The sequence below is a fragment of the Typopeltis vanoorti genome, chromosome 22, assembly GCF_054136105.1.
Source record: "Typopeltis vanoorti isolate ZY-2024b chromosome 22, IOZ_Tvanoo_1.0, whole genome shotgun sequence".
In the NCBI taxonomy this organism is placed as follows: domain Eukaryota; kingdom Metazoa; phylum Arthropoda; class Arachnida; order Uropygi; family Thelyphonidae; genus Typopeltis; species Typopeltis vanoorti.
In genome coordinates this window covers 76884072-76909262 of record NC_143570.1, presented here as the reverse complement: position 1 = coordinate 76909262, position 25191 = coordinate 76884072, and the positions used below count along the sequence as shown (strand labels likewise).

The following is a 25191-nucleotide window of genomic DNA, read 5'->3' as shown; positions in this document are numbered from 1 at the left end:
CAGTGCCACAAATATCAAGAATAATATTTTTTATCAGATGATGAAAGGATCTTGGCTTCAGGTACATAAAACAGCAATGTTCATCAGTACTCTTAGAACAAGTGGATGTAATTGCTTGGCGACATCAATACCTTCGAGTAAAGGAATGTGCATCTTCCTTGCGATGAGTGGACTGAAATCTTAAAGTGGAACAGAGCATAGGTGGTAGATGTTCTTCATCGAAAGGATAAAAAAAAGTGATAAAATAAGTGGTAAATATAGAAACTTATTGTCAAAATGTTCTTTTACATCATGACAGTGTTTATGTTATTCTCATTTGTGACCTTTGAAACAGTTCATAAAACTTAATTTTTAAATTCTTCCTCTTGCACCATGTTATTTATATAGATTTTGTCACAGATAGTTATGATCCTTGCTCTCCTCTCATAATAATAATAATAGTAATAATACTAATAATAAAACTGCAGTGAAAGAAATGATGCATACTTGATTTGCAGGACAACTTGAAACAGATGGCAGTAAATAGCTTATGGCTAATTTAATATGTGGAAAAGCAAGGAGTGAAATAATACTAAAAGTTTGTGCATTTCTATTTTTATTTAGTTTTTCTTTACTTTTTTTTTTTATTTAAACTCATTTTTTTTAACTTTTATGCAATTTCTTGTGGAGGCCAGCTGATTGGTTCATATTTATTATACCAATTGACCAAAAGTTTGTTTTGGAATAATAAGTCAGATATTTTTTAGGCTTGGGAAACCTTTCAAGAAGAAAAGCAGAGCAATCAGCAGCAGATCAGGGACCTTACTGACAAGTTACAAGGTGCAGATGTAAGTCTCCATCTTCCTTATTTTTCCCCTATATTTGTATTTATCAGCAATGTTGGTGAACTCTCTTATTTAAATGTTGATGAATTATAGCTTTCTCATTAAATATGTCAATTAAACACTGTATTAGAATTTAGTTTTGTTGTTAATCATTTTTACATTTGCTAATTCAGATTTGTAGATATTATTCAAAAATCTTAGCTTTAAAAAATTTTTGTTATAATCATGATATCAGTCTTTAATTCAGTGCTTTTGTTTATAGAAAAACAAATCTGGCAAGTCATCATTGCAAAAGAAATGGTTAAAAATAATAATAATAATATCAATGGGGAAAAAATCAGACAGATAATTTGGAAATAAAAATTTGTATATATAAAATAATAATGATAATTTATAAATGGCAGTTGTCATAGGTGTCTTTAGGTGCAATTTTTTCATTAGCAGCTCATCATCCCAGTGAGTCATAAGCATAAATTTAACCTCATTCACATTGGTCATATTTCATGATATGACTTTTTATTTTCACAGTGCAGTCTGTATTATTCCCCCCCCCACACACACACACAAAGATTAAAATTGTCATTATTGTTGGCCAATATTTGCCGCCACTTATCACAGCCACTCCAATAAGCTTAGCATATTGAGTCATCTTGGAAATTCACATTCAGCTGATTGATTAAACTGAAGCATTCTTCCCCTGTCTGCAGACATCTTTAATTGCATAGTAAAAAAGAAAGCTATTGCAAACATATTCTGAAGTAAAAAAAAAACACACAGTGATGATGTGAAGAGAAGCCATGTAAACAATCTGTGGATTCTAAATGTAGTCTCACTGACTAAATGTAATAAATACATGAACTTCCTGGTTTATTAATTATTGCTATAGATGTAGTTTTAAGGTAGGGAACAGAAAAGGATGTCATTGTCATTAAGGTACTGTGCCCAAGCATTTCTCAGTGTTTCACCCTTTTCTCCACTGAGAAATCTATTAATATTTTTTCGTATGATTAGTTGTAGATACTCTTCAGAAAGTTTCATAAGTGATGTTTAGGAGATTACACATGATGAGGTAGATCATGAACAGTGATATAGTTTTTCTTTGTACTCTAATAAAAAAAAATAACTAGTGACACTCGCATGTTATGGACATGGAGCCTCAGCATTGTTAAAAAGATCCCTACTCAGCATACTTGCTGAGTAGGGATGCGACATCATTGGATGTAGTTGATCGTTCAGGTTAATGCATTTCTTTAGTTAAATTACCCTACTAGATTCATGCTAGGAAATGCACTTCGGTACTTTTTATTCTGTTGGAATCAGGTACTTATGGTTCTAAAGTCATTGAACTATTGAAAAACATTCACTTTTTATATAAAGCAAACACAGTGAGGTTGTTAGACCATACAGCCTCTAGGTAAAGGCATAGTCATTGACACCAATAAAGTTATCAGCAGGATTATTGAAAGGTTATGTAGTGTAATCTATAAATAATATCCCATCCTGATTTTTTTGCATCTGTGTTGGTTGTTACGATATTTACAACCTGAAGTGAAAGTTTATTTTTCACTTAGTAGAGTATAATAAATTTAGTTTAGTCCTTTATCCAAGTGTGAGCAAACAAAGTTTGCGCCTGAAAGTATCTTCAGGACTGGGGTAAGCTGGTACAACACCAGGCAACTCGTTGCAAAGGTGGAGCAAGGTAACATCACTCCTATCTCAGTATCTCCCATAATGCAAAACACATCTCCTTGCAGATATGTCTAATGTTATGCATTAAGGGAAGGGCCACAACCCAGACTAGTTTCGACCTTTATCGAGGTCTCTTCAGTGGGAGCCAGGCCCAAGTGGAGATACCAGGCAGAAGCATTAGCAGGTCATCTCTACCTATAGGAGTTGCCAAATGGTGTGCCACCCTTTTTTAATTAATTACTCTGGATTTAATCCTTTATCCAAGTGTGAGCAAACAAAGTTTGTGCCTGAAAGTATCTTCAGGACTGGGGTAAGGTGGTACAACACCAGGACACTTGCAAAGGTGGAGCTTTGCAAGGAGTGCCCTGGATTAAAGGATTAAACTAAATTTATTATACTCTAACCAAGTGAAAAATAAACTTTCAACATCTTTCTCTAAATCTCTAAATAATGATTATTCTTCTTTGCTCATTTGTCCTTTTACTTCCTTTTGAGTGAAAAAATTTCTCTCAGAATTCCTTTGCCATTGCAGCCATCTTTTTTTTAATAGTCTTAATTTTGCATTCTTCACCATAAATATTACTCTCTTTGTCTGCTTTTTTTGTACTGCTTTTGAATTTTGATCATTTACTTTTCTCCTGCGCTTAAGGGTCAAAGCTGTATAACTGAGAGGAGACCTCCACATAGCCTTTAAAGGAATGCGGAGAACCGACCAGGGCTTCTGACCTAATGTCCAATCCTCACCTTCTCGTGGTGCACCCTGTTGGGTATCTACTTGGATACTGAACGGATGAGGATGGGCTGGCAATTTGGGATTTAGCCGACCAAATTGTATTCTTATTGGTTAAACCAAAATATAGAATGATGGTACAACATGACAAAATTTCATGCCGGCTGGGGCGTCGCCCGGTTAAACAAGGCCCCCGTTGTTTTCGCCAGGGAACCAGGGCGAACAGCGAAAAGTCAGCTACTGGAACAAATCTGAAAATAAACCCCAACTCAACATCACCAGAGTTGAAGATCGGTACTATCGACATAAGAAGCCTGAATGGCAAAGAAATGGAGCTAGCTGAGGAATTAGATAAGTACCAGATCGACATAATAGGGGTGACTGAAACAAAAAAGACCAAAACTGGTGAGATCTTTCTGAGCAATAAATACAAAATGTTATATTCAGGCAATGACAATCAAGGAAAAGAAGGAGTAGCCATAGTATTCAACACAAAATACGAGGTTAATCTTCTTGAATGGCAGTCAGTCTCAAGTAGAGTAATGTGGGCAAATATGAGAATGGGGAACTGGACAATGAGACTTATTTGTGCCTATGGTCCTACAGAAGATTCTACTAAAGTAGAAGTGGAGGAATTTTTTCAGGCTTTAGAAAAAGCAACTGACACAATGAAAAATGAAAAGTTGGTCCTTGTTGGGGATCTAAATAGCAGAGTAGGAAATGATTGTGAGACATACAAAAATATTTTGGGAAAATTTGGAGAAAAGTGCAAAGCTAATAATAATGGCAAATATCTGTTGGATTTCTGCTCAGGACATGGACTGGTTATTACTAACACCATGTTCCAACATAAAAATGTGCACAAATTCACATGGAGAGAAGAGGCAAGGAATAAGAAAAGTCTCATTGACTATGTTATTGTTGATAGTGATGTTTCTCCCTGGTGCAGGACACCAGAGTGTACAGAGGATTTGAAATTGGAAGTGATCACTATTTAGTCTTGAGCAGGATAAAATTGAATTTCATATTGAAAAGAATAACGTGTAAGAAAGTTTTAAAGCGAATAAAAGTTGAGCAGCTCTCAGATGTGAGCTGTAGACTAAAATACACAAAGATTATTGAAGAAAAAATGAAAGAGTTTGAGAACAGGAATCAAACCTTGGAGATTCAGTGGCAAACTCTGAAGAAAACATTGATTGATTCAGCCAGAGAGGCATGTGGTGAAGTTGTCTGTAAGGATAAAAAAATCAGAACTCCCTGGTGGACACAGGAAGTTAAAGAGGCAGTGAAGGAAAAGAAGAAAGAATACCAAAAGTTTCTGTCAAATATGTCAGCTTGTGCTCTTAGAGAATATAGAGACAAATGCAAGAATGCTAAACACTGTGTAAAACTAGCTAAACAAAAGTCATGGGAGGACTTTGGCAAGAATATAGAAAATAAATATCAAGAAGGTGGCAAAATATTCTGGAGGTTGTTGAAGAAGCTTAAGAATGGAGGAAAGAGTGCTATAAAAGGAATTAGAGATGATAAAGGTGACATGAAAACGGGAGAAAAAGATATCCTTGAAGTATGGAGTAATTACTTTGAAAAACTGCTAAATGAAACAAGCAGTGATGTCAGCACAGTGGTAAAAGACATTGACCAGGCATGCAGTCAGGAATACATATCCATACTTGAAGTAGAAAAAGCTATCAAAGGCCTGAAATGTGGAAAGGCAGCAGGAGTAGATGATATTCGACCAGAAATGCTGAAGTATGGTGGTATAAGAGTCTTACACTGCACTGCATAGTTCAGAAAGCCTGGACAGAGGGACGAATTCCCGATGATTGGAGTAGAGCTCTCATAGTACCCATATATAAAAAGGGAAATAAAACTGCATGTGAGAATTACAGAGGTATTTCCCTACTGAGTGTTCCTGGTAAGATCTATGCAAGTATACTTGAGAAACGGTTGAGAAGAATTGTGGAAGAAAAGCTTGGTGAAGAACAAGCTGGATTCAGGCCAAATAAAGGCTGTCAGGATCAGATCTTCACTTTACGACAAATAGTCGAGAAAGCATGGGAATATAACAAAGATCTGTATTTAAGTTTTGTCGATCTGGAAAAGGCATATGACAAGGTGCCAAGACAGAAGCTATTCAATACGCTGCAGTTATATGGTGTCAATGGGGCATTATATCAAGCAATACTTAGTCTTTATTTGAGTTGTAAGTCAGCAGTTAGAATTGAAGGAAGTACAGGAAGATTTTAATGTTAAATCTGGTGTGAGACAAGGATGTACATTATCCCCTCTGTTATTCATTATCTATATGGATCACATTATGAAGGAAAGTGGTATTAAACATGATATCAAAATTGGAGATGTTAATGTCAGCTCTTTGCTTTATGCAGATGATGTTATACTTCTAAATAAATCCACTACAAGTCTGAAAGATTCTCTGACTAAATTGAACAGCTGTTGTAATAGATATGGTATGAAGGTCAGCAATAAAAAGACAAAGACAATGAAAATAGGCAGAATCATTGAAAATGTCAACTGTGTTGTGAATGGAGAACCCGTGGAACAAGTAAAACATTTCAGCTATTTAGGCACGATTTTTAGTGAAGATGGTAAATTAAATAAGAAATAGACAACAGAATCAGCAAAGCTGGTATGGTGGGAAGTCAATTGAATAAATTCATATGGAATAAGAGAGAAATTAGTCGGAACACTAAATTAGCTGTTATACAAGACAGTGTTCAAACCAGTTTTAACTTATGGCTCCGAGAGCTGGGTCAGAAGTAAAACACTTGACCAAAGACTAGAGACCACAGATATGAGAGTCCTGAGAAAGTTTAAAGGGGTGAACAGATGGCATCAATGGCAGTATCATATTAAAAATGAAGATATCAGGAAAGAAGTTGGCATTGTCAGCATCCAGGAATGCATTAGCAGAGCTAATCTCAGGTGGTATGGTCACTTAAACAGAATGGGCGAGGAAAGATTAGCAAAAGAAGTGTTCTCTGCCAGGTTGGCAGCAAAACGACCCAGAGGAAGACCAAGATATAGGTGGATTGATACGGTACAAAGTGCCTTAGACGATAGAAATATAAGATCTGATAATGTTGGAGTGATGACAAGTAACAGGCTGATTTGGAGGAAAATTGTAGATAGGAAATTAATAATGATGTAATTTTTTTTTTCATGTAGTACTATCATATCCTGTACACCCCTTAAGGGTACATGGCAGGAATTTGATGATGATGATGATGACTTTTCTCCTGATATTGAGTCCACAGCTTTTTCTGTTGAAGCAGCTCTTGCTTTATAGTATTATTCATTTGTTGAACTCCCATGCAATTTATTCTTCTGATTCTAGGTAGTCAGACACAGTATCATTCCCCTCTTGACTATTTTCCATGCTGTGCAGTTTCTCCTACTAGAGCTCTGTTTCAAGCTGCATTCTCAATGCTTTTAATCAGTGGCCCTATAGTTCCATGTCTTTTTTTAGTGCAAGTTGTTGCATGAATCACCACTACCCATGGGAAAGTTTCATGATCACTCTTACTAGTAGGCAGCATAACAACCAACTCATTTATAGAGAAATTCTCATATGCTATTACTAAATTCAATATTCTTAGACCATAAGTTCCTTCCATCAAGTGCTAGAAGGTGACATCCCCTCCCCATGTGACTAAAATTCTTTTGCACTTGTCTTATGTATGCTTTCTCCACCTTATAGTTTATATGACGATTAAAATCATTCCATAATTATAGTCATTATAGCTATTAGCTTTATTTGTCTGTACATTTCATCTTTGTATGATCCTGGGTAGCTACATCCCATTATGCATTTTGTCCTGTTAACCCTTATCACACATCAAACGGCATTAAAAACATTGCCTGCATTATTTGTACTACCACCATCATTCCAGATTGCTACCCTAGTTAGATTTAGATCCTTTGCTACCATCAGCTGCACTCCTCTTCCCTTCCTATCTTGTCTATTCTTCCTGAATACACTGTACCTCCCATCAAATTCTATTCGTAAATTTGGTATATCCAATTCATCCGCCAACTAGTTATGTCTAATGCCAATAATATGTTTTGATCCCATTGCATTTACATCGCCTTTGTTCTTGATGCAATTATCATTAGTGAACATGTATGATAACCCACCACTAAGTTGACTTGTATTTTAGAATTTTAAAACCTGATTGGTTTAAATATACAGCCTGAGTTGATTCTTCAATTATGTTCCTTACTCTACTTCTGGTATCCATTCATGCATTCACATGCATCATGATTTGAACAACGTACCAAATACAGTAAGTTTGAACAAAATAGTCATAAAACCTTGAAGCACCACTGTGAATAATCACCATTACCTTAGTTTTGGGATGCCTGCTGGCTTCATGAACTTTCCTGTGGTCATCCCTACCATATTTATCATTATCTTTCTTTCTCTCTTGCTTCTCATTGCAAATGAGAGTCACAGTTTTGACCTTGAACCTTATAGCAAACATCCAAGCTATGACAGATCTAGTTTCACTGACTGTTTATTCATTCAGTGATATGGAGTGCCTATATGGACTCCATATCACTGAGTGGTCACCTGTCTTCCCTTTGATGTGTATCCATTGGTCAGTCTCATCCATGTCACCAGCTTGACATCCATCGACATATGCTCCAAGTTATTTTATATGGTTCCATGCAGCTCAACTGTTCAGATATTGTAGAAAGTAAGCCATGCACCTCTCCCTTTCCATGTAGAGTACTAGTTTCCTTTCTTCCTATTCCTGAATTCTGCCCTTGTTTAGAATTGTAGTGTCTAAAGAATTAATTGAATGCCGGAAGAGTGAATAACTGTGCATATAAAACCTCAAGATAAGGAATTATTGTGTGTTGCCTTAATTCATGAGTGATCAGTAGTACTTCATGCAAGAACGTTTGTTATGTGTATAGTGACCAATTATTAATTCAGTTATTGCTTAGAAGATTTATTTAATGAGTGCCGTATACTGTTTAAGTGTTTACAGTTATAAAAAGTGTTTACATATAAGTAGATGAAGAAAAGAGATTATCGGTAAGATTATTCCAACCTTTAATAATTCTATACAGAGAAGTGTGAGTTTCATCCTAGAATTTCCCTATACTAACAGTAACTATTGCGGAAATTAGCTGAAGTGTGTAGATTTAAAAGTGTTTGCTTCAGAAGAAATGTTACTGCATTTTTATTATATTTGGAACTTAAGGAACTGTGAGAAGACTGTATTAGAGATACCAGATTTACCATTGTCTGAGTTTGTATGACAGTATTATCAGAAAGGCTGAAGTGTTTATATTAACTGTTTTGTTGGATCCTACTTCTTCTCAATCTATGCTTTGGATCCGACATGTTAGTCAATACGATGTTCTTAAACAAAAAATAGTTGCTAGTTGATTTCTAATACAAATATAGAGAAAATTTATATTTATAGACTGCGCCACTCTATATCTGAATTAGTTCAAGAATTGAAGAAAAATCAACCCTCAACTATTTCTCCTTAATATGTTATTAATATATATACTGGCCTAGTATATTTAACTTACTCAATTTACCTGCTTTGGTTCGAATATTTTATGAATGGTGCAGTAAAAGAGATTCAGGCAAAATACAACTTTTGATTAACAAAAACAAACATTTAATTTTAGAATCACAAATTTTACACTTAACTTCAAATCACTAAGTAAGATATTATAAACATTTTAGCTCTCACAAAATTCAATTAACTACTTGGTAAAGCTCAAAGTCACAAAGTTCCTCAGTAACCGATTGCACAAATATCTCACAGTTTCTTAAGTTCCAAATACAATGAAAATTCAGTAACACTTCTTCTGAAGCAACCACTTTTAAATCTACACTTCAGCTAATTTCTGCAATAGTTACTGTTAGTGTAGAGAAATTCTAGGATGAAACTCGCACACTTCTCTGTATAGAATTATTAAAGGTTGAAATAATCTTACCGATAATCTCTTTTCTTCATCTACTTATACGTAAACACTTTTTATAACTGTAAACACTTAAACAGTATATGGCACTCATTAAATAAATCTTCTAAGCAATAACTGAATTAATCATTGGTCACTATACATATAACAAATGTTCTTGCATGAAGTACTACTGATCACTCATGAATTAAGTTAACACACAATAATTCCTTATCTTGAGGTTTTATATGCACAGTTATTCACTCTTCCGGCATTCAGTTAATTCTTTAGACACAATTCTAAACACAGCTATTGGTAAACTTCAATTTTACAGCCTCTACTATTCTCTAGTTACGCAATGCTTTATTTCAAGATTCTGTGTGTCCTTGACAGGTCGGCCCAAATTAAATCTCAACTCAAGTATTGCTAGTCTATTTAGTAGTCACTCAGCTGTCTTCCGTAGCTATAATTGTTATTCTACAACTTATTAGCTAACTGCTTCTCGACTAGTAGACTTTATTAGCTGCTTGAGTGACTTGCCGACTCGCTATTATCGCACTGTGATTCCAGAATGCTCCGATTCCAACCTAATGATGCACATCCTCTCCTTTCTCTCTCTCTCTCTCTCTTAATTCTTCTATAATTTCAGCGTTCATCGCCTATATATCCGTTCTTCCCACCTAAATTGTTCTTGTGATCTAAAACTCTTTTCAATAAACCTTCTCTTCACGTGGCGTTCCAACTTGCGCTCGCTTACTTACATGCATTTCCATGACAACAAAACAAAACATAATAAAATTGAGCTATTACATAACGTTAAATTTCTACAAATAGGAATAAATAGAGAATATTAACATTTCAATTAATGCACAGTTAAATTATCAAATACTAGTTCTTATAATATTAACATAGTAATAATTAAAATAGCTTAATAATATTTAATACAGTCTTTTCATTATTAATACATATATCTTTGAATAAATAATTAAATATTAAGACAAAATTAAGGTAGTTATATGAATATTAAATTGTAAAATAAGTTGTTTACATTAAATGATATTTACAAGTCTAGCCTTTGTGATGGAAGATCATGTTGGATTCTGAAGCAAATAATAATTACTCCAATCTCTATATATTCAGAATCCAACACCATGTAGACTACTAGTTTCCTTTCTTCCTGAATTCTGCCCTTAACCTGCTTTACTGATACCTTACCACCACGTTGATACCAACTGGTCTGTAATTTGCTGTCTCTGTCTTGTTTCCTCCTTTATATAAAGAGACTGTCTTATACTTTTCCATGCTTTTTGGACTCTGCCAGTGTTGAGACTTAAATTAAACCACCTGGTTAGGGACACTGCAATTTCTCTGATGCTTCTTGCAACATGCTGGCTAATATCTCATCCATTCCCATAACCATATTTATATTGAAATTGCTTAATATTCTAACCACTTCTAGTTCATTTACCTCTGTTCTCACATCTGTCACTGCATTATCTCTGCCTGGATGATACATACTTGCAAAGTGACCACTAAGTAATTCAACTATTTCTTCTACTTCTGTCACCTCTCTACCATCAGTGTTCATTAAAGTTATCATTTCATAATCATTCTTCCTAAATTCTCCATATAGCAAAAGACCTCTTTGTGATTTCCTTTTTTCCCTCTGTGCTAATTTCCTCTTATAAGCTGTCCTGAGTGGTTAGTGTACTCACTTTTCAACCAATAGGTCACAGGTTCGAATCCTGCTATGGGCATGTATGTTTATAATTGTCTTACTTTGTGTATTGCTATAACCTTTAATATGGCAGAGTATGACCTTTACTGGCCTTGTGCCATTAAAACATAAATTATCATCATCCTCTTATATGATTTTGCTTTCCACATCATGCTGGTTACTATATTTATCTTTACTTTTTATTGCATATGATCTTGATGATCTGTTCTCTCTCTCATCTTCTTTTTTTTTTTTTTTTTTTTTTTTGCTCTCTATAACACTTTCTTCTTTTGCAGCAGCTTCTTAGTGCTATTCATCTATAAAACTTCCCACCTGATTTATCCTTTTGAACCTATGTATGTAATCTGATCTTGTGTTCCTTAAATATCCCTTGATCATTTCCTGTGCAATACTACCATCCTTTTCCTCCAGTTTCACAAGCAATGACTCTACTATGTGATACCTCCTTAGTGTCATAAGCACCAGCCATATTTTTTTCACATCTACCCCTTCTTCTTTTTCTTCTTCCTAACATGGAATTTAGGTCAAGTGACCTGTTCCAGTCTCATGCTATCTCTTTCTTGGTCTTCCGATTCTTCTTTTCCCACTTATTTTGTATCTGTATAATATTTCTGGTGGTCTGCTGTTGTCCATTCGATTTAAATGTTCTAGCCATTTTTGTTTATACTATCTTATGTAGTAATTAATTGGTTTTATTTTCAGGGATTGTAAGATTTCTTCATTTGTTTTGTGGTTCCACTTGGTATATCCAGCTGTTTTTCTGAGGAACTTCATTTCTGCTTTTTGAATTCGTTTTTCATCTTTCCTTTTTATGGTCCATGTTTCGCTTCCGTATAGTAGAGTTGGTTTTGACAAGACATTATATAGTCTGTGTTGAATTTTTTCTTGACTATTATTTATAAGACTATTACACTTTTTTTTTTTATATATATATAATGTTCGTCAAGTAGCTTTATTTTATTATCCTACATGTTTCGCCAATATTTTTCTATCGGCATCTTCAGGGAATACAAACTAGTAAGCTATATGAAGGTAACAGACTAGGTTATAACTGATGGTTCTAATTCATACAAAAAATTAGTATTGAACGAGGCAATGCATGTGTCTCGGGAACGCGATTTATTCATTATGGCTCATGATGTAATTGTTATGAAAGTTCATTTCTTTGATGTTTAATGATCTGATTAAAGCTTTCCAAATTTCTGGTAAGGTTAGACCTTGATTCTTGTTTAGGTTTTCAGTTTTACGGGCGACTGTAGCTGCTTCCTTGAAGGTTCTCGAATGGTAGTTATCTTCTATATAGGGCATAAGGCTCTTATCTCACTCAGTGTGATGGTTAGTAGAGGCAAAGTGGCAAGAAAGGCCTGAAATGTCTTGTCTATTGTTTCTGACATATCCTATGTGTTCTTTCTTTCTCATTTCAAAGCTTCTAGAGGTCTGACCTATATAACTAATACCACATGAGCAAGGTATGTTATATACTCCAGAGTACTTGTAGAATGGATGAGGTTCTTTCGGTGATATTAAAAATTTCCGAATAGTGTTGATTGGCTTGAATGCTACTCTGATATTATGTGGTTTTAGAAGGTTAGCTAATTTTTTAGAAATGCTGCTGACAAATGTAATAGTAATAGTACTGATGTATTGGACGTCATCACATTGTCTATGTGGTATATCAGTCAAGAGAATCTTGTTGTAGAGTCTTTTTGGATAACCATTTAAAGATAGTTCTCTGAATATTGTAGTTAATTCCATTTGTAGATTATTCTTATCTGTTGTGTACTTTATAGCTCTTTTCTTGAGCATATGGATAATGCTAAGTTTCTGCGCTATATGATGAGACGAGTTGAAATGGAGGTAACGTCCAGTATTTGTAGGTTTTCTATAAACTTTTAAGTTCACCGAAAGATCCTCATCCATTCTACAAGTACTCTGGAGTATATAATATACCTTGCTCATGTGGTATTAGTTATGTAGGTCAGACCTCTAGAAGTTTTGAAACGAGAAAGAAAGAACACATAGGATATGTCAGAAACAATAGACAAGACATTTCAGGCCTTTCTTGCCACTTTGCCTCTACTAACCATCACACTGAGTGAGATAAGAGCCTTATGCCCTATATAGAAGATAACTACCATTCAAGAACCTTCGAGGAAGCAGCTACAGTCACCCATAAAACTGAAAACCTAAACAAGAATCAAGGTCTAACCTTACCAGAAATTTGGAAAGCTTTAATCAGATCATTAAACATCAAAGAAATGAACTTTCATAACAATTACATCATGAGCCATAATGAATAAATCACGTTCCCGAGACACACGCATTGCCTCGTTCAATACTAATTTTTTGTATGAATTAGAACCATCAGTTATAACCTAGTCTGTTACCTTCATATAGCTTACTAGTTTGTATTCCCTGAAGATGCCGATAGAAAAATATTGGCGAAACATGTAGGATAATAAAATAAAGCTACTTGACGAACATTATATATAAAAAAAAAAAAGTGTAATAATATTATATGGTCTGATTCTAGTGTGTTTTTGTACTAGGGATTTGATTATATAGAGAAATGATATTGTTCTAAGATACCTAGGACGAAATATTTACGTAATAAAAAATCCTACTACTGTGGTTTACGTGTGTTAAACTTAGTCATGTACTATGGATGGGTTAAATATATTATTTATTATGCCATTTACTTTGACAAAGTTTGATATTTTAGTGTCTGTCTTTTTCTTCTTCGTATGATACATCACATCCCAAGTATCTGAAAGTGTTGACTTGTTCTAGTATTTTCTTATCTATCACTATTTTACTTCTTATTGGGTTTTCTGCTTTGAATGCCATTATTTTTGTTTTTTCTTTAGATATTGTCATATTATATTGTTTTGAGATATCATTTAATGATGTTTGTAAATCATCTTCTGATGTAGCTAATACTATTTGATCATCTGCAAAGAGTAGTGTATCTATCTTCATATGCAGGATCATTTGTATACCAAATGGGTTATGTTTCCAGATTGTTATAATTTTATTTATATATATATATATATATATATATATATTGAAAAGCAGAGGTTTGATATTTTAGTGTCTGTCTTTTTCTTCTTCGTATGATACATCACATCCCAAGTATCTGAAAGTGTTGACTTGTTCTAGTATTTTCTTATCTATCACTATTTTACTTCTTATTGGGTTTTCTGCTTTGAATGCCATTATTTTTGTTTTTTCTTTAGATATTGTCATATTATATTGTTTTGAGATATCATTTAATGATGTTTGTAAATCATCTTCTGATGTAGCTAATACTATTTGATCATCTGCAAAGAGTAGTGTATCTATCTTCATATGCAGGATCATTTGTATACCAAATGGGTTATGTTTCCAGATTGTTATAATTTTATTTATATATATATATATATATATATATATATATATATTGAAAAGCAGAGGTGAGAGGTACATCTACCCCTTCTTAATTCTAATAATTCTACATGCTTAATCACCTCCAAGGTTTAAACTCCTTTATCATTTTTGCCATTCTAGACCAAGTGGTTACTTTAGTTCTGACACATTTTCTGATGCCATCACCAGATCCAGTACTCTCAAACCCCAAGTCCCTTATATTACATGCTCTTTGGTAATTGTCTCTCAGTAATTGCATAAATTTCATTTCCTTCCTTCCATGTGCCCTTTCTAATTGTTATGCATGTTCCCATAGTAGAAGTTACCTGCAATGATTATTTTCCCATGCTTAGTGAGCTAATTTACTTGGGCATATCATTCATATCTTTTGTCCTGTTAACACTTTTCTTATATCAGATAGCTTCAGACTTACTACTTCATCACCACTACTACTCCACCCTTTTGAATTCTGCTCTTGCTAGTTAATTCTTCTGCTGTCCCGAAAATACAGTATCCCTATAACAGTATATTTTTCTTCTGTCAACCAAGTCTCACTAATGCTTGTAATTTTTGGTCAAGTAAAACTAATGAATGCCCCAAACTCCTTACCCTTTTTCTTGATGCTTCTATCATTTGTATACATGCACTGCTATATCCTCTTGGGTCCACATGTACCGTTGCATCTTTTAAAGTGTATCCTGTTTAGTTTCGAGACGTATGAAACTGCATTCAGTATCATCTGATCTTTCTCATTTCAGCACTCATTCACTTCAAGACTGCCTGCACACATGTTCACCTACATCCCACTTCTAATAGCCATAGCTTCCTTGATTTTGCATTTCCATTCTTCACTGAGAAAAACTTTCTCCAAACACCTAACTCCAATTCTATTCAAGTGCAAGTCATCAGTCATAGTTTTTTCATCCATCAGATTAGTTAGTGTCATGCAGTTTGGTTGGAAAGATATGGGCTTGAATCCCATCTATAACGTGAAGAACTTTGTAAGATTCCTCATTATCTAAAGCAGGGAAACCAGAACACACAAGTAGCAGACATAATACACTGATCTTCTAATCTTAGTTGCTTCAGCCATAATTCTAAACAACAATCCATAATAGTGCTTCATGGTATAAACAACACCAAGAGAAAAAAAATACATTTATTAAACTTAATAATAATTTTCTGGTTTTCTACCCATCTTCTTCTGAGCACAATTATAACTATGACAATTACACAGCACTGAACTAAATAATTGTGGAAAACAGTTCAAATTGTAACTGAAACATAGCTAATGTCTTTACAAAGTGACTGTCTTCCAAATCTTTGGCAAATTAATGCAGTCTTATGTGTTGAAGTTGGGAGAGTGGTTCATAGGTGATGCTGAAAATAGTCTCTCAGACTTATGACAACTATGTAATATCAACATTTTCCTCCATCTAATTCTATGTGAAGGAGCATCCAGAACATGGACTGCCAATCCCGACTTGCCATACGGATAATTGCAGATTTAATTTTTGTGAGTATTTTAAGGTGGATGTTAACTGATCTACCAGTCTGTCCAAAGTATGCTGAACTGCAGGCACAAGGAACTTTATACACCTTAGGATGTACAAGAGGATGAAGTTGATCTTTAGAAGAATGGATTAAGATAGGTAGCTGAATGAAAGGTTTGACAAAGCCCTTGAAACTGATCTTAGGGATCTTTGCAACACCTTTTTAGCCAAAGCCTATAGATCATATATAAATAGATAAAATGCTGCATGCACCCCTATCATTTCTGCAATCAACACCCAGAGTATCACAGAAAAAAAGCCACTACCCAAACTGGTTTCAGCCTTCATTGAGTCTCATCGGTGGGAGTCATATGGCTCCCACTGATGAGACATGGAAAAATTATATATATAAGACTTCTGCATTACTTCAATTTCTTTATCATTACTTTATCAGTGGGGGCCATGTGACTCTCACTGATGAGACATGGGATATCTGTGACTTCTGCATTGCTTCACCCTTTGTATCTCTTCTAGGTCTGGATCCCACTGATGAGACTTAAATAAGGGTATCAGAACCAGTCTAAGTGGTGCCTCTTCCCATAATGCACAGCATTATACACCTGAAAGGATGTGTATTTTGCATAATAGGACACTAAGGTAATTAATGTGAAATCATTATCCTCTGTATACAAGTCGTAAAAATACTTCACATGCAAACTTTGTTTTGCTTACACTTACTTGGATAGGAATAAACAAGAATATAATTTCTTGGTATTTTTAATTTAATTTATAACCAAGTGAAAAAACTTGGCAAATGTGAAAATGAGGAACTGGACAATGAGACTTATTTGTGCTTGTGGTCCCACAGAAGGTTCTACTAAAGTAGAAGTGGAGGAATTTTTTTGAGGCTTTAGAGAAAGCAACTAATACAATGAAAAAGAAAAAGTTGGATCTTGTTGGGGATCTAAATAGCAGAGTAGGAAATGATTATCAGACATACAAAAATATTTTGGGAAAATTTGGAGAAAAGAGCAAAGTTAATAATAATGGCAAATACCTATTGAATTTCTGCTCAGGATGTGGACTAGTTATTACTAACACCATGTTCCAACATAAAAATGTGCACAAATTTGCATGGAGAAAAGAGGCAAGGAATAAGAAAAGTCTTATTATTGTTGATAGTGATGTTTTCTCCCTGGTTCAGAACACCAGAGTGTACAGATGATTTAAAATTGGAGGTGATCACCATTTAGTCTTGAGTAGGATAAAATTAAATTTCATATTGAAGAGAAGAACATGTAAGAAGTTTTAAAGTGAATAAACGTTGAACAGCTCTCAGATATCAACTGCAGACTAAAATATACAAACGTTATTCAAGAAAAAAATGAAAGAGTTTTTGAACAGGAACCAAACCTTTGAGATTCAGTGGCAAGCCCTGAAGAAAACATTGATTGATTCAGCCAAAGAGGCATGTGGTGAGGTTTTGTGCAAGGATAGAAAATTCAGAACTCCATGTTGAACATAGGAAGTTAGAGAGGCAGTGAAGGAAAAGAAGAAAGCATATCAAAAATTCCTGGTTTAATAAGTCATCTTGTGCTCTTAGAGAATACAGAGACAAATGTAAGATAGCTAAACACTGTGTAAAACTAGCTAAACAAAAGTCATGGGAGGACTTTGGTAAGAACATAGAAAATAAATATCAAGAAGGTGGCAAGATATTCTAGAGGTTGTTGAAGAAGCTCAGAAATGGAGGGAAGAGTGCTGTAAAAGGAATTAGAAATGATAAAGGTGACATGAAAACAGGAGAAAAAGATATCCTTGAAGTATGGAGTAATTACTTCGAAAAATTGCTAAATGAAACAAGCAGTGGTAAAAAACACTGACCAGGCATGCAGTCAGGAATACATATCCATACTTTAAGTAGAAAAAGCCTAAAATTCCTGAAATGTGGAAAGACAGCAGTTGTAGATGATACTCGGCCAGAAATGCTGAAGTATGGAGGTATAAAAGTCTTAAAGTGGCTGCACTGCATAGTTCAGAAGGCCTGGACAGAGGGACAAATCCCAGATGATTGGAGTAGAGCTCTCATATTACTCATATATAAAAAAAAACAGAAATAAAACTGAATGTGGTATTTCTGTTTCTTTGTTTTCAGAAATACCTCTGGTATTTCAGAGGTATTTCTCTACTGTGTGTTCCTGGTAAGATATATGCAAGTAGACTTGAGAAACAGTTGAGAAGGATTGTGGAAGAGAAGCTTGTTGAAGAATAAGCTGGATTCAGGCCAAATAAAGGCTGTCAGGATCAGATTTTCACTTTACGACAGATAGTTGAGAAATCATGGGAATATGACAATGATCTTTATTTAAGTTTTGTAGATCTGGAAAAGGCATATGACAAGGTGCCAAGAGAGAAGCTATTCAAAACACTACAGTTAAATGGTATCAATGGGACATTATATCAAGTACTTAGTCTTTATTTGAGTTGTAAGTCAGCAATTAGAATTGAAAGAAGTACAGGAAGGTGGTTTAATGTTAAATCTAGTGTCAGACAGGGATGTCATTATCCCCTCTGTTATTCATTATCTATATGGATCACATTATGAAGGAAAACAGTATTAAACCTGATATGAGAATTGGAGATGTTATTCTCCACTCTTTGCTTTTTATGGATGATGTTATACTTCTAAATAAATCCATTACAAGTCTGCAAGATTCGCTTACTAAATTGAATAACTGTTGTTAGTAGAAATGGTATGAAGGTCAGCATTGAAAAGACAAAGATACTGAAAATAGGCAGAAACATTGAAAATATCAACTTCATTGTGAATAGAAAACCTGTAGAACAAATAAAACATTTCAGCTACTTAAGCACGAATTTTAGCAGATCGTAAATTAAATATGGAAATAGACAACAGAATCAACAAAGCTGATATGGTAGGCAGTCAACTGATTAAATTTATGTGGAATAAGAGAGAAATTAGCCAAAACACTAAATTAGTTGTATAGAGGACATTATTCAAGCCAATTTTAACTTATGGATCTGACAGCTGGGTCAGAAGTAAAACACTTGAGCAAAGACTAGAGACCGCAGATATGAGAGTCCTGAGAAAGATTAGGAGCATGAATAGACGGCATCAATGGTACTATCATATTAAAGACAAGGATATTAGGAAATAACTTGCCACTAACAGCATCCAGGAATGTGTTAGCAGAGCTGATTTCAGGTGGTATGGTCACTTAAACAGAATGGGAGAGGAAAGATTAACAAAACAACTGTTCTCTGCCAGGTTGGTAGGAAAAAGACCCAGAGGAAGACCAAGATATAGGTGGATTGATACAGTAAAAAGTGCCTTAGAAGACAGAAATATAAGATCTGATAATATTGGAGTCTTGATTGGTAACAGACTGATTTGGAGAAAAACTGTAGATAGGAAGTTAGTAATGATGTAAATTTTTCATGTAGTACTATCATATCCTGTACATCCCTTGAGGGTATATATCAGGAATTTCATGATGATGATGATGGTGAATTAAACAAGAATATAATTTTCTGGCATTTTTAAATTTACCTATACCAAGTGAAAAAAACTTTCTACAACTTGCTCTAATCCAGAGTGTTTTAATAATAAGGTGTTACACCTTTTCTCATATGCAGAAGTCATATAACTTCTGCATTACTTCAACCTTGGTATCTCTTCTGGGTCTAGCTCCCATTGATGACATTTAATAATGTTCATATTTGGGTTTGCTTACTTCCTGGGGAGCAGAAAGGCTGTGCTGTGTAATGGGTTTTTGCCTGTCACTTAGTAAAGCCACTGCTGAGTTTTCTATCCTGGAGTGATTCAGGTGAGTAGTGATGAGAGTGTTACTGGTTCTTTAGTCACTCAGTAAGATTTAGGGTGATCTTGTAGATCATTGAGAGTTTTTGGAAAGGTATCTCCACAATTTAACATACCTTAATAAAGGTTGAAACCAGTCTTCATAGTGATCCCTCCATAATGCATGATATTATATACACCTGAAAGGATGTGTTTTTTGCATTGTGGGATACTAAGGCAATTTACTGTAAAGTCTCTATATACAGGTAGTCTAGTCAGGAAGATACTTCACACTCAAGCTTTGTTCTGTGTACACTAGGATCAAGGATTAAACTTGAATATAATTTCTTGGCATTTTTAATTTAATTTTGAAATTGGGAACTCAAAGTCTTTATTTTATTTTAATTTCTTTTTATGTTCTTGTATTTCAGAGATGTTATCTTTTTAGTGTGATAAGAGAAATCTGCTTTCACATTTGGAATGTTTTGTTGGAGTTTTTTTTTATTAATTAAAAAAAATTGCTGAATGTCTTCTTATTATTGCTGAGTACTTGTGGAGACTTATTCAACCTGTGCTCTACATCAGAGAGCAAATATACATAGAGAAAAGCAAAAATTCTTAAAATATATACTGCCCTGGGAACATACTTCAAAATATGTACTTGAGTATGCAATAAACAAAGTGTTCAAAGACTACTTGAGTATGCAATAAACAAAGTGTTCAAAGACTAGTATTTCTAATTAAATTTAATTAAAACTAAATTGTTGAACTATCATTAATAAATAAATTTTTTCAAACTTTTTTTTTTTTTTTACAGAAACTTGTTGAACAGTATGAGACACTTTTGAAAGAGAAAGTTAAGGATCATAAGGAAACGGATTATCCGAAAAAAGAAAAGTAATTATTGAAATGTTACAAAAGTAGAGATTATTAATTTAATGTAAAGCTTTCATATTTTGCTTGACATGTTATAGAGGTTAAGATATGGTAAAAATATAAAACCAGATTTTACAAAATGTCAGTGGTGCTCATTCTTCACAACTCTTTTGACCCATTTCCATGAAGGATACAAGGAATAATTCGACAGTGAAAGGCGTTTGGTAATTATAGACTTAGGTAACAGCATGTTTATCTCAGTCTTTTAAGTTTTTCCTTTTGTTGAGCAAATAAACCCACTGTACACATACAGTTAGCAGAAAGTACATTTTATGGTTGGACTTTGTTGTTACTTTGAATACCAATATCGAAGTTCTTTTAAATAACACATTTTATTTGTGATAGAGTTGTCACTGCATCATAACATTGCCTAGACTTTATAAAATTTACTTTTTATATGTTAGAATAAAAAAAAAGTAAAATAAATCCACTAAGACTTTTTATTCTTCAGTTGGAGTAGCAAGCCATTTAGCTCTGACTTTTGAAGATGAGTGGAAAACTAGTCCCTCCTCTTAGTCAGTCACAAAATAACTTAACCAAGACAGTGATTTCAATTAGTGTCACAACTGTTATACCCTGATAAGTTGGAACATAAAATATTTCATCTTATCATTGTATAACAGAGTGAACACACAATAAGAAACATCATACCATGCTTGCCTCTAAGTATAAAAATAATGCATTGTAAATATATCAAATATTTTATACTATGAGAAAACAAATACGTATGCATTTTGTACCACTCACAAATTAGTTTAATAATAATGGAAGTGTAGACCTTTAGCAAAGTTTAATAGAGCATTGTGTAATAAGAGATATAGAATGTTAGCACAAGTTCAAGATGGGGGGGAGGAGGTGAAGTTCAAAGGTCATGGAGCAGCAATGCGAAGGAGCTGTTTGCCCCAAGCAATCGCGTGCCTTCAGCGCACGTGGGATATAGCAGAGAAAGCTGGATGCCGTGACATGAGTGCGTTGGGTGGACATCGCAGAATGCGAGAATTGCCGAGAAAGAAAGGTGAAAATATAATGGTCTAGCACCCCTGAAAAAGAGCTTTTTGTTCCTGGATCTCCTGGTGTTCATCTCGCAGTGTTGTGAGCAGGTGAAGGGTGGCAGTGCCTCCATTCCAGAGGGTTTCGATAGAGGCAGCGGCAGAACTGGACGTAGTATCTCGGCAGAAGGAATAAGCCCGGCCGTCCGTAGAAATCCAGATTGGAGCACATGGACATTTCGTCTAAGGAGAGGCAGATTCCGGTAGACCTTTGACGCAATGCAGAACCAAGGATAGATAACTAGACTTTATTTGTTTTTTTGATTGTGAATGAATGATTTGTGCCACGTTGTCAAACCAGAGGAAGGAACATTAATGATCATAATTAGGACTGAACTGCAGTGATCTAGAGAGGGTTACCTTAAAATCTTACTGTCTCCTATTGTGATAGAGTTACATAATATGTTCAAAGAGGTTAAGAATATGTTTAAAGTAAGGAATTGCTATCAATGAAGGGATTGTAAAAGATATAAATGCTATCTTGTGTGGTTTAATTGAACTACTAAAAAAAAAAAAATATAGTTATTGTGATATTCATGCATGATTAAGGTATTTAAAGCAAAAATAATAAGAAATCTTACTTCAGAGATTTACAGTTTAATCAGTTTGAGTATGCTTATATTATTGTATTGTTCTAATTCTATCCTGATTGTCAGGAACTCCATTAAAGTGGGAATTAAGCTTATTGTATTGTATGTACACATTTATGATATCCAATAAACCTTGTTTTTGTACCCAACTAAGACTATCTGTGATTTCTGGAATCCGATGCACCGCTTATAAAAAAGTACTACAAACCTATGCAGGAGACTAGAACAAGAATAGATTTTGGCCACGTCTTCATAATTACATGGTATCACTTAAGTACTGTCTTGAGATCACCTCTTGATTGACAATATTGCTTAATCTAAAAGCTCTAAGTGGTGCAGCGAAATATAAATTTCTTAGTGTTTTACGAAGGTTGATCTCAGACAATCTGATACCCTGGTATTGGCTCGATCTTGAGGCAGTTCCTTTGTCCCCCAGATGTACCATGTGATACCCGAATACGAGTTTAACAGGGATTTGACCCAAAGACTAAAGGATAGATATATGAGTAGAAAGTACGACACAACACAACCTCATAGCAACTTAACCTTAATACTGTATATTAATTTCTGAAAAAGTGAGTTCTATGGTTGATTTTCTTGAGTTAATGGAATGAAAAAGCCGAGTTTCCGGAAGAAAAAAAAAACAAGAAAAACGCTTCTTTGCTGTGTCAGAAATTGACTAAATCAGGAACCAGTCAAAGGAAGACTGAAAAAAAAAAAAAGTTCCTCTGGAACAGTCTTTCTTTGTGCAGCCTAAATTTATAAATGCAAACACCATTTTGGCTACACAGCCCTCATAAATCCACTTTGACTTTAAGTACAAAAGAATCATTTAGAAAAATGTGTTCCTGAAAATTATTTCAGTAAATTTTAGTCAGTCACTCCCATGGAATTTGTATTCTTTCTTTTATAGGCTCTGTACCTAATAAATAATTGTAATTTAACAATGAACATCATCAAAATCCTGATATGTATACTCAGCAGGTTGGTGGTTATTTTGGATTTATGACTGAAGCAACTAAGGCTATGAGGCGAGTGTATTATGTCTGTAAATTGCATGTGTTATTTTGTCTGGTTTGCCAGTTTTGCAGGATGAAAAACCTGTGTTTCCAGGAGGAAAAACACTATCTCCTCCATATGAGACTCGCTAACTCACCTTCAGTTGAAAAGCCCTGATAAAAGTTCTTCACATATCTTGTCTGAAAATAACTGGATTTTGTTTTCCCTCTGGTACTTTTTCCTGACATTCTGGTCAAAACAAAATATTTGTTTTGTAACCTTTCCTCTTCCACTCCGCTCACACAATTGTGATTCCCGATGATCTCAAGTTCTTTCCTAATATCCTCATTTTTGATGTGATTCTGCCTTTGATGCCATCTGTTCACTCCCCTAATCTTTCCCAGAACTCTCATAACTGTAGTTTCCAGTTTTTGATCAGGTGTTTTATTTCTAACTTAGCTCTCAGTTCCATAAGTTAAAATTAAAATTGTCTTGAACAGTCTATATACACTTAGTTTAGTGTTTTGGCTAATTTCTCTTATCCCATGTATATTTATTCAGTTGACTCTCCACCTTTGCTAATTTTGTTTTCTATATTGTTTTATATTTCCATATTGATTTTCCCACCTTCACTAAAATTGTGCCTAAATAGCTGAAATGTTTTATTCTGCAGTTTCTCTGTTCAGCATTACATTACATAAGATTTTCAATGTTCTTACATATTTTAATGCCCTTTGTCTTTTTATTGCTTCTTTTCATAGGACATTTATTACAGCTGTTATTCATTAAGTTGAGTTAGGGAATGTCTGCAAATTTTTAGGAATATAATATAATCTGCATAAAGTAAAAAGCTGAGATTAACATTATCAGCTTTAATATCAAGTTTAATGCCACTTTTGTTAGATAATGAATAACACTGGAGATAATGTGCATCCTTGTCTCACACCTGATTTAGCATCTAGCCAACCTTCATGTACAACCTTCAATTCTAATAGTCTAATAGCTGACTTCTTAAATATAGATTATATGTTTCTTGATATAATGTCCATTTACATAACATAATTGCATTTTCAACAGCTCTTGCTTGTCATATGCATTTTTCAGACTACAAAACTTAAATACAGAGCTTGTTATATTCCCATGATTTGTGAACTGTTTATCTTAAAATGAAAATCTGAACTGTAATTCTAACATTCAGCTTTATTTCCCCCTTTTTTTTTTGAGATGGGTATCATGAGAGCTGTACCCCCACTGTGCCTGCAGAGAGAGTTCAAGCAGTGGTGTGGAAAATCTACATTAATGAGGGCCATGACTCATCATAAACAACAATGCAGAGGCAAGTAAAGAGAAATAGATTGCATGTGAAAAAATCATGCCTCCCAAAATTTTGATTAAATTTTTGATTCACTTTAGAACTATACTTGGTTCATTCTTAGTTTCTGCCTCAGTTTTTTTCCATCAACTTCTATTAGAAAGCTTACTTTTCTTAACAGAAAGCCAACTTTCAGCTTCATCAGTTTCTACTCATCTCATTTTTATCAGTTACACTTTTTGATTCTTCTGATCTCAAAAGGTGGCATTTGTACTTATGTTTTATTCTGATATTCTAGAGATTGGCATGGATTTCCAATTTTTGATCTTCTTTGGCTGAAATATTTGTTTTTCCTTTGAATTCATTTGCCATCTCTATTGTTTTCCTACTAGTCATTTCATTTTGATTCCTTTCTATAAATGTTGATTTTCTCTACTTCAACTTTCCTAATAGTAAAGTTATCTTCCTTGTAGATTTTACAGTGTACACTATCTCCAGCCAGTAGGTTGTGGGTTCACATTTCACCATGGGTTTTGATAATTACGAATGTCTTAGGTGTGAGATGAATTTCGTCAGCTGGTGTGAGATCACAATTCCCACTTATTAGAGGCCTAAAGTGTCTTGAAAAAGTTCCATGTTTGGTCTCTAGAAATCTTT

General features: G+C 34.3%; 1 protein-coding gene across 2 annotated transcripts in view; it reads left to right on the top strand.

The window, feature by feature from the left end:
• The window catches only part of LOC150094493 (uncharacterized), a 258879-nt gene that overhangs the window by 30788 nt on the left and 202900 nt on the right, over positions 1-25191 (top strand). For both annotated transcript variants that reach the window (XM_090411985.1, XM_090411986.1), the window contains exons 3-4: positions 747-827; positions 20466-20545. In XM_090411985.1, coding sequence (XP_090268111.1) covers positions 747-827; positions 20466-20545 — 161 coding nt within the window. The remainder of the gene's footprint in view (positions 1-746; positions 828-20465; positions 20546-25191) is intronic.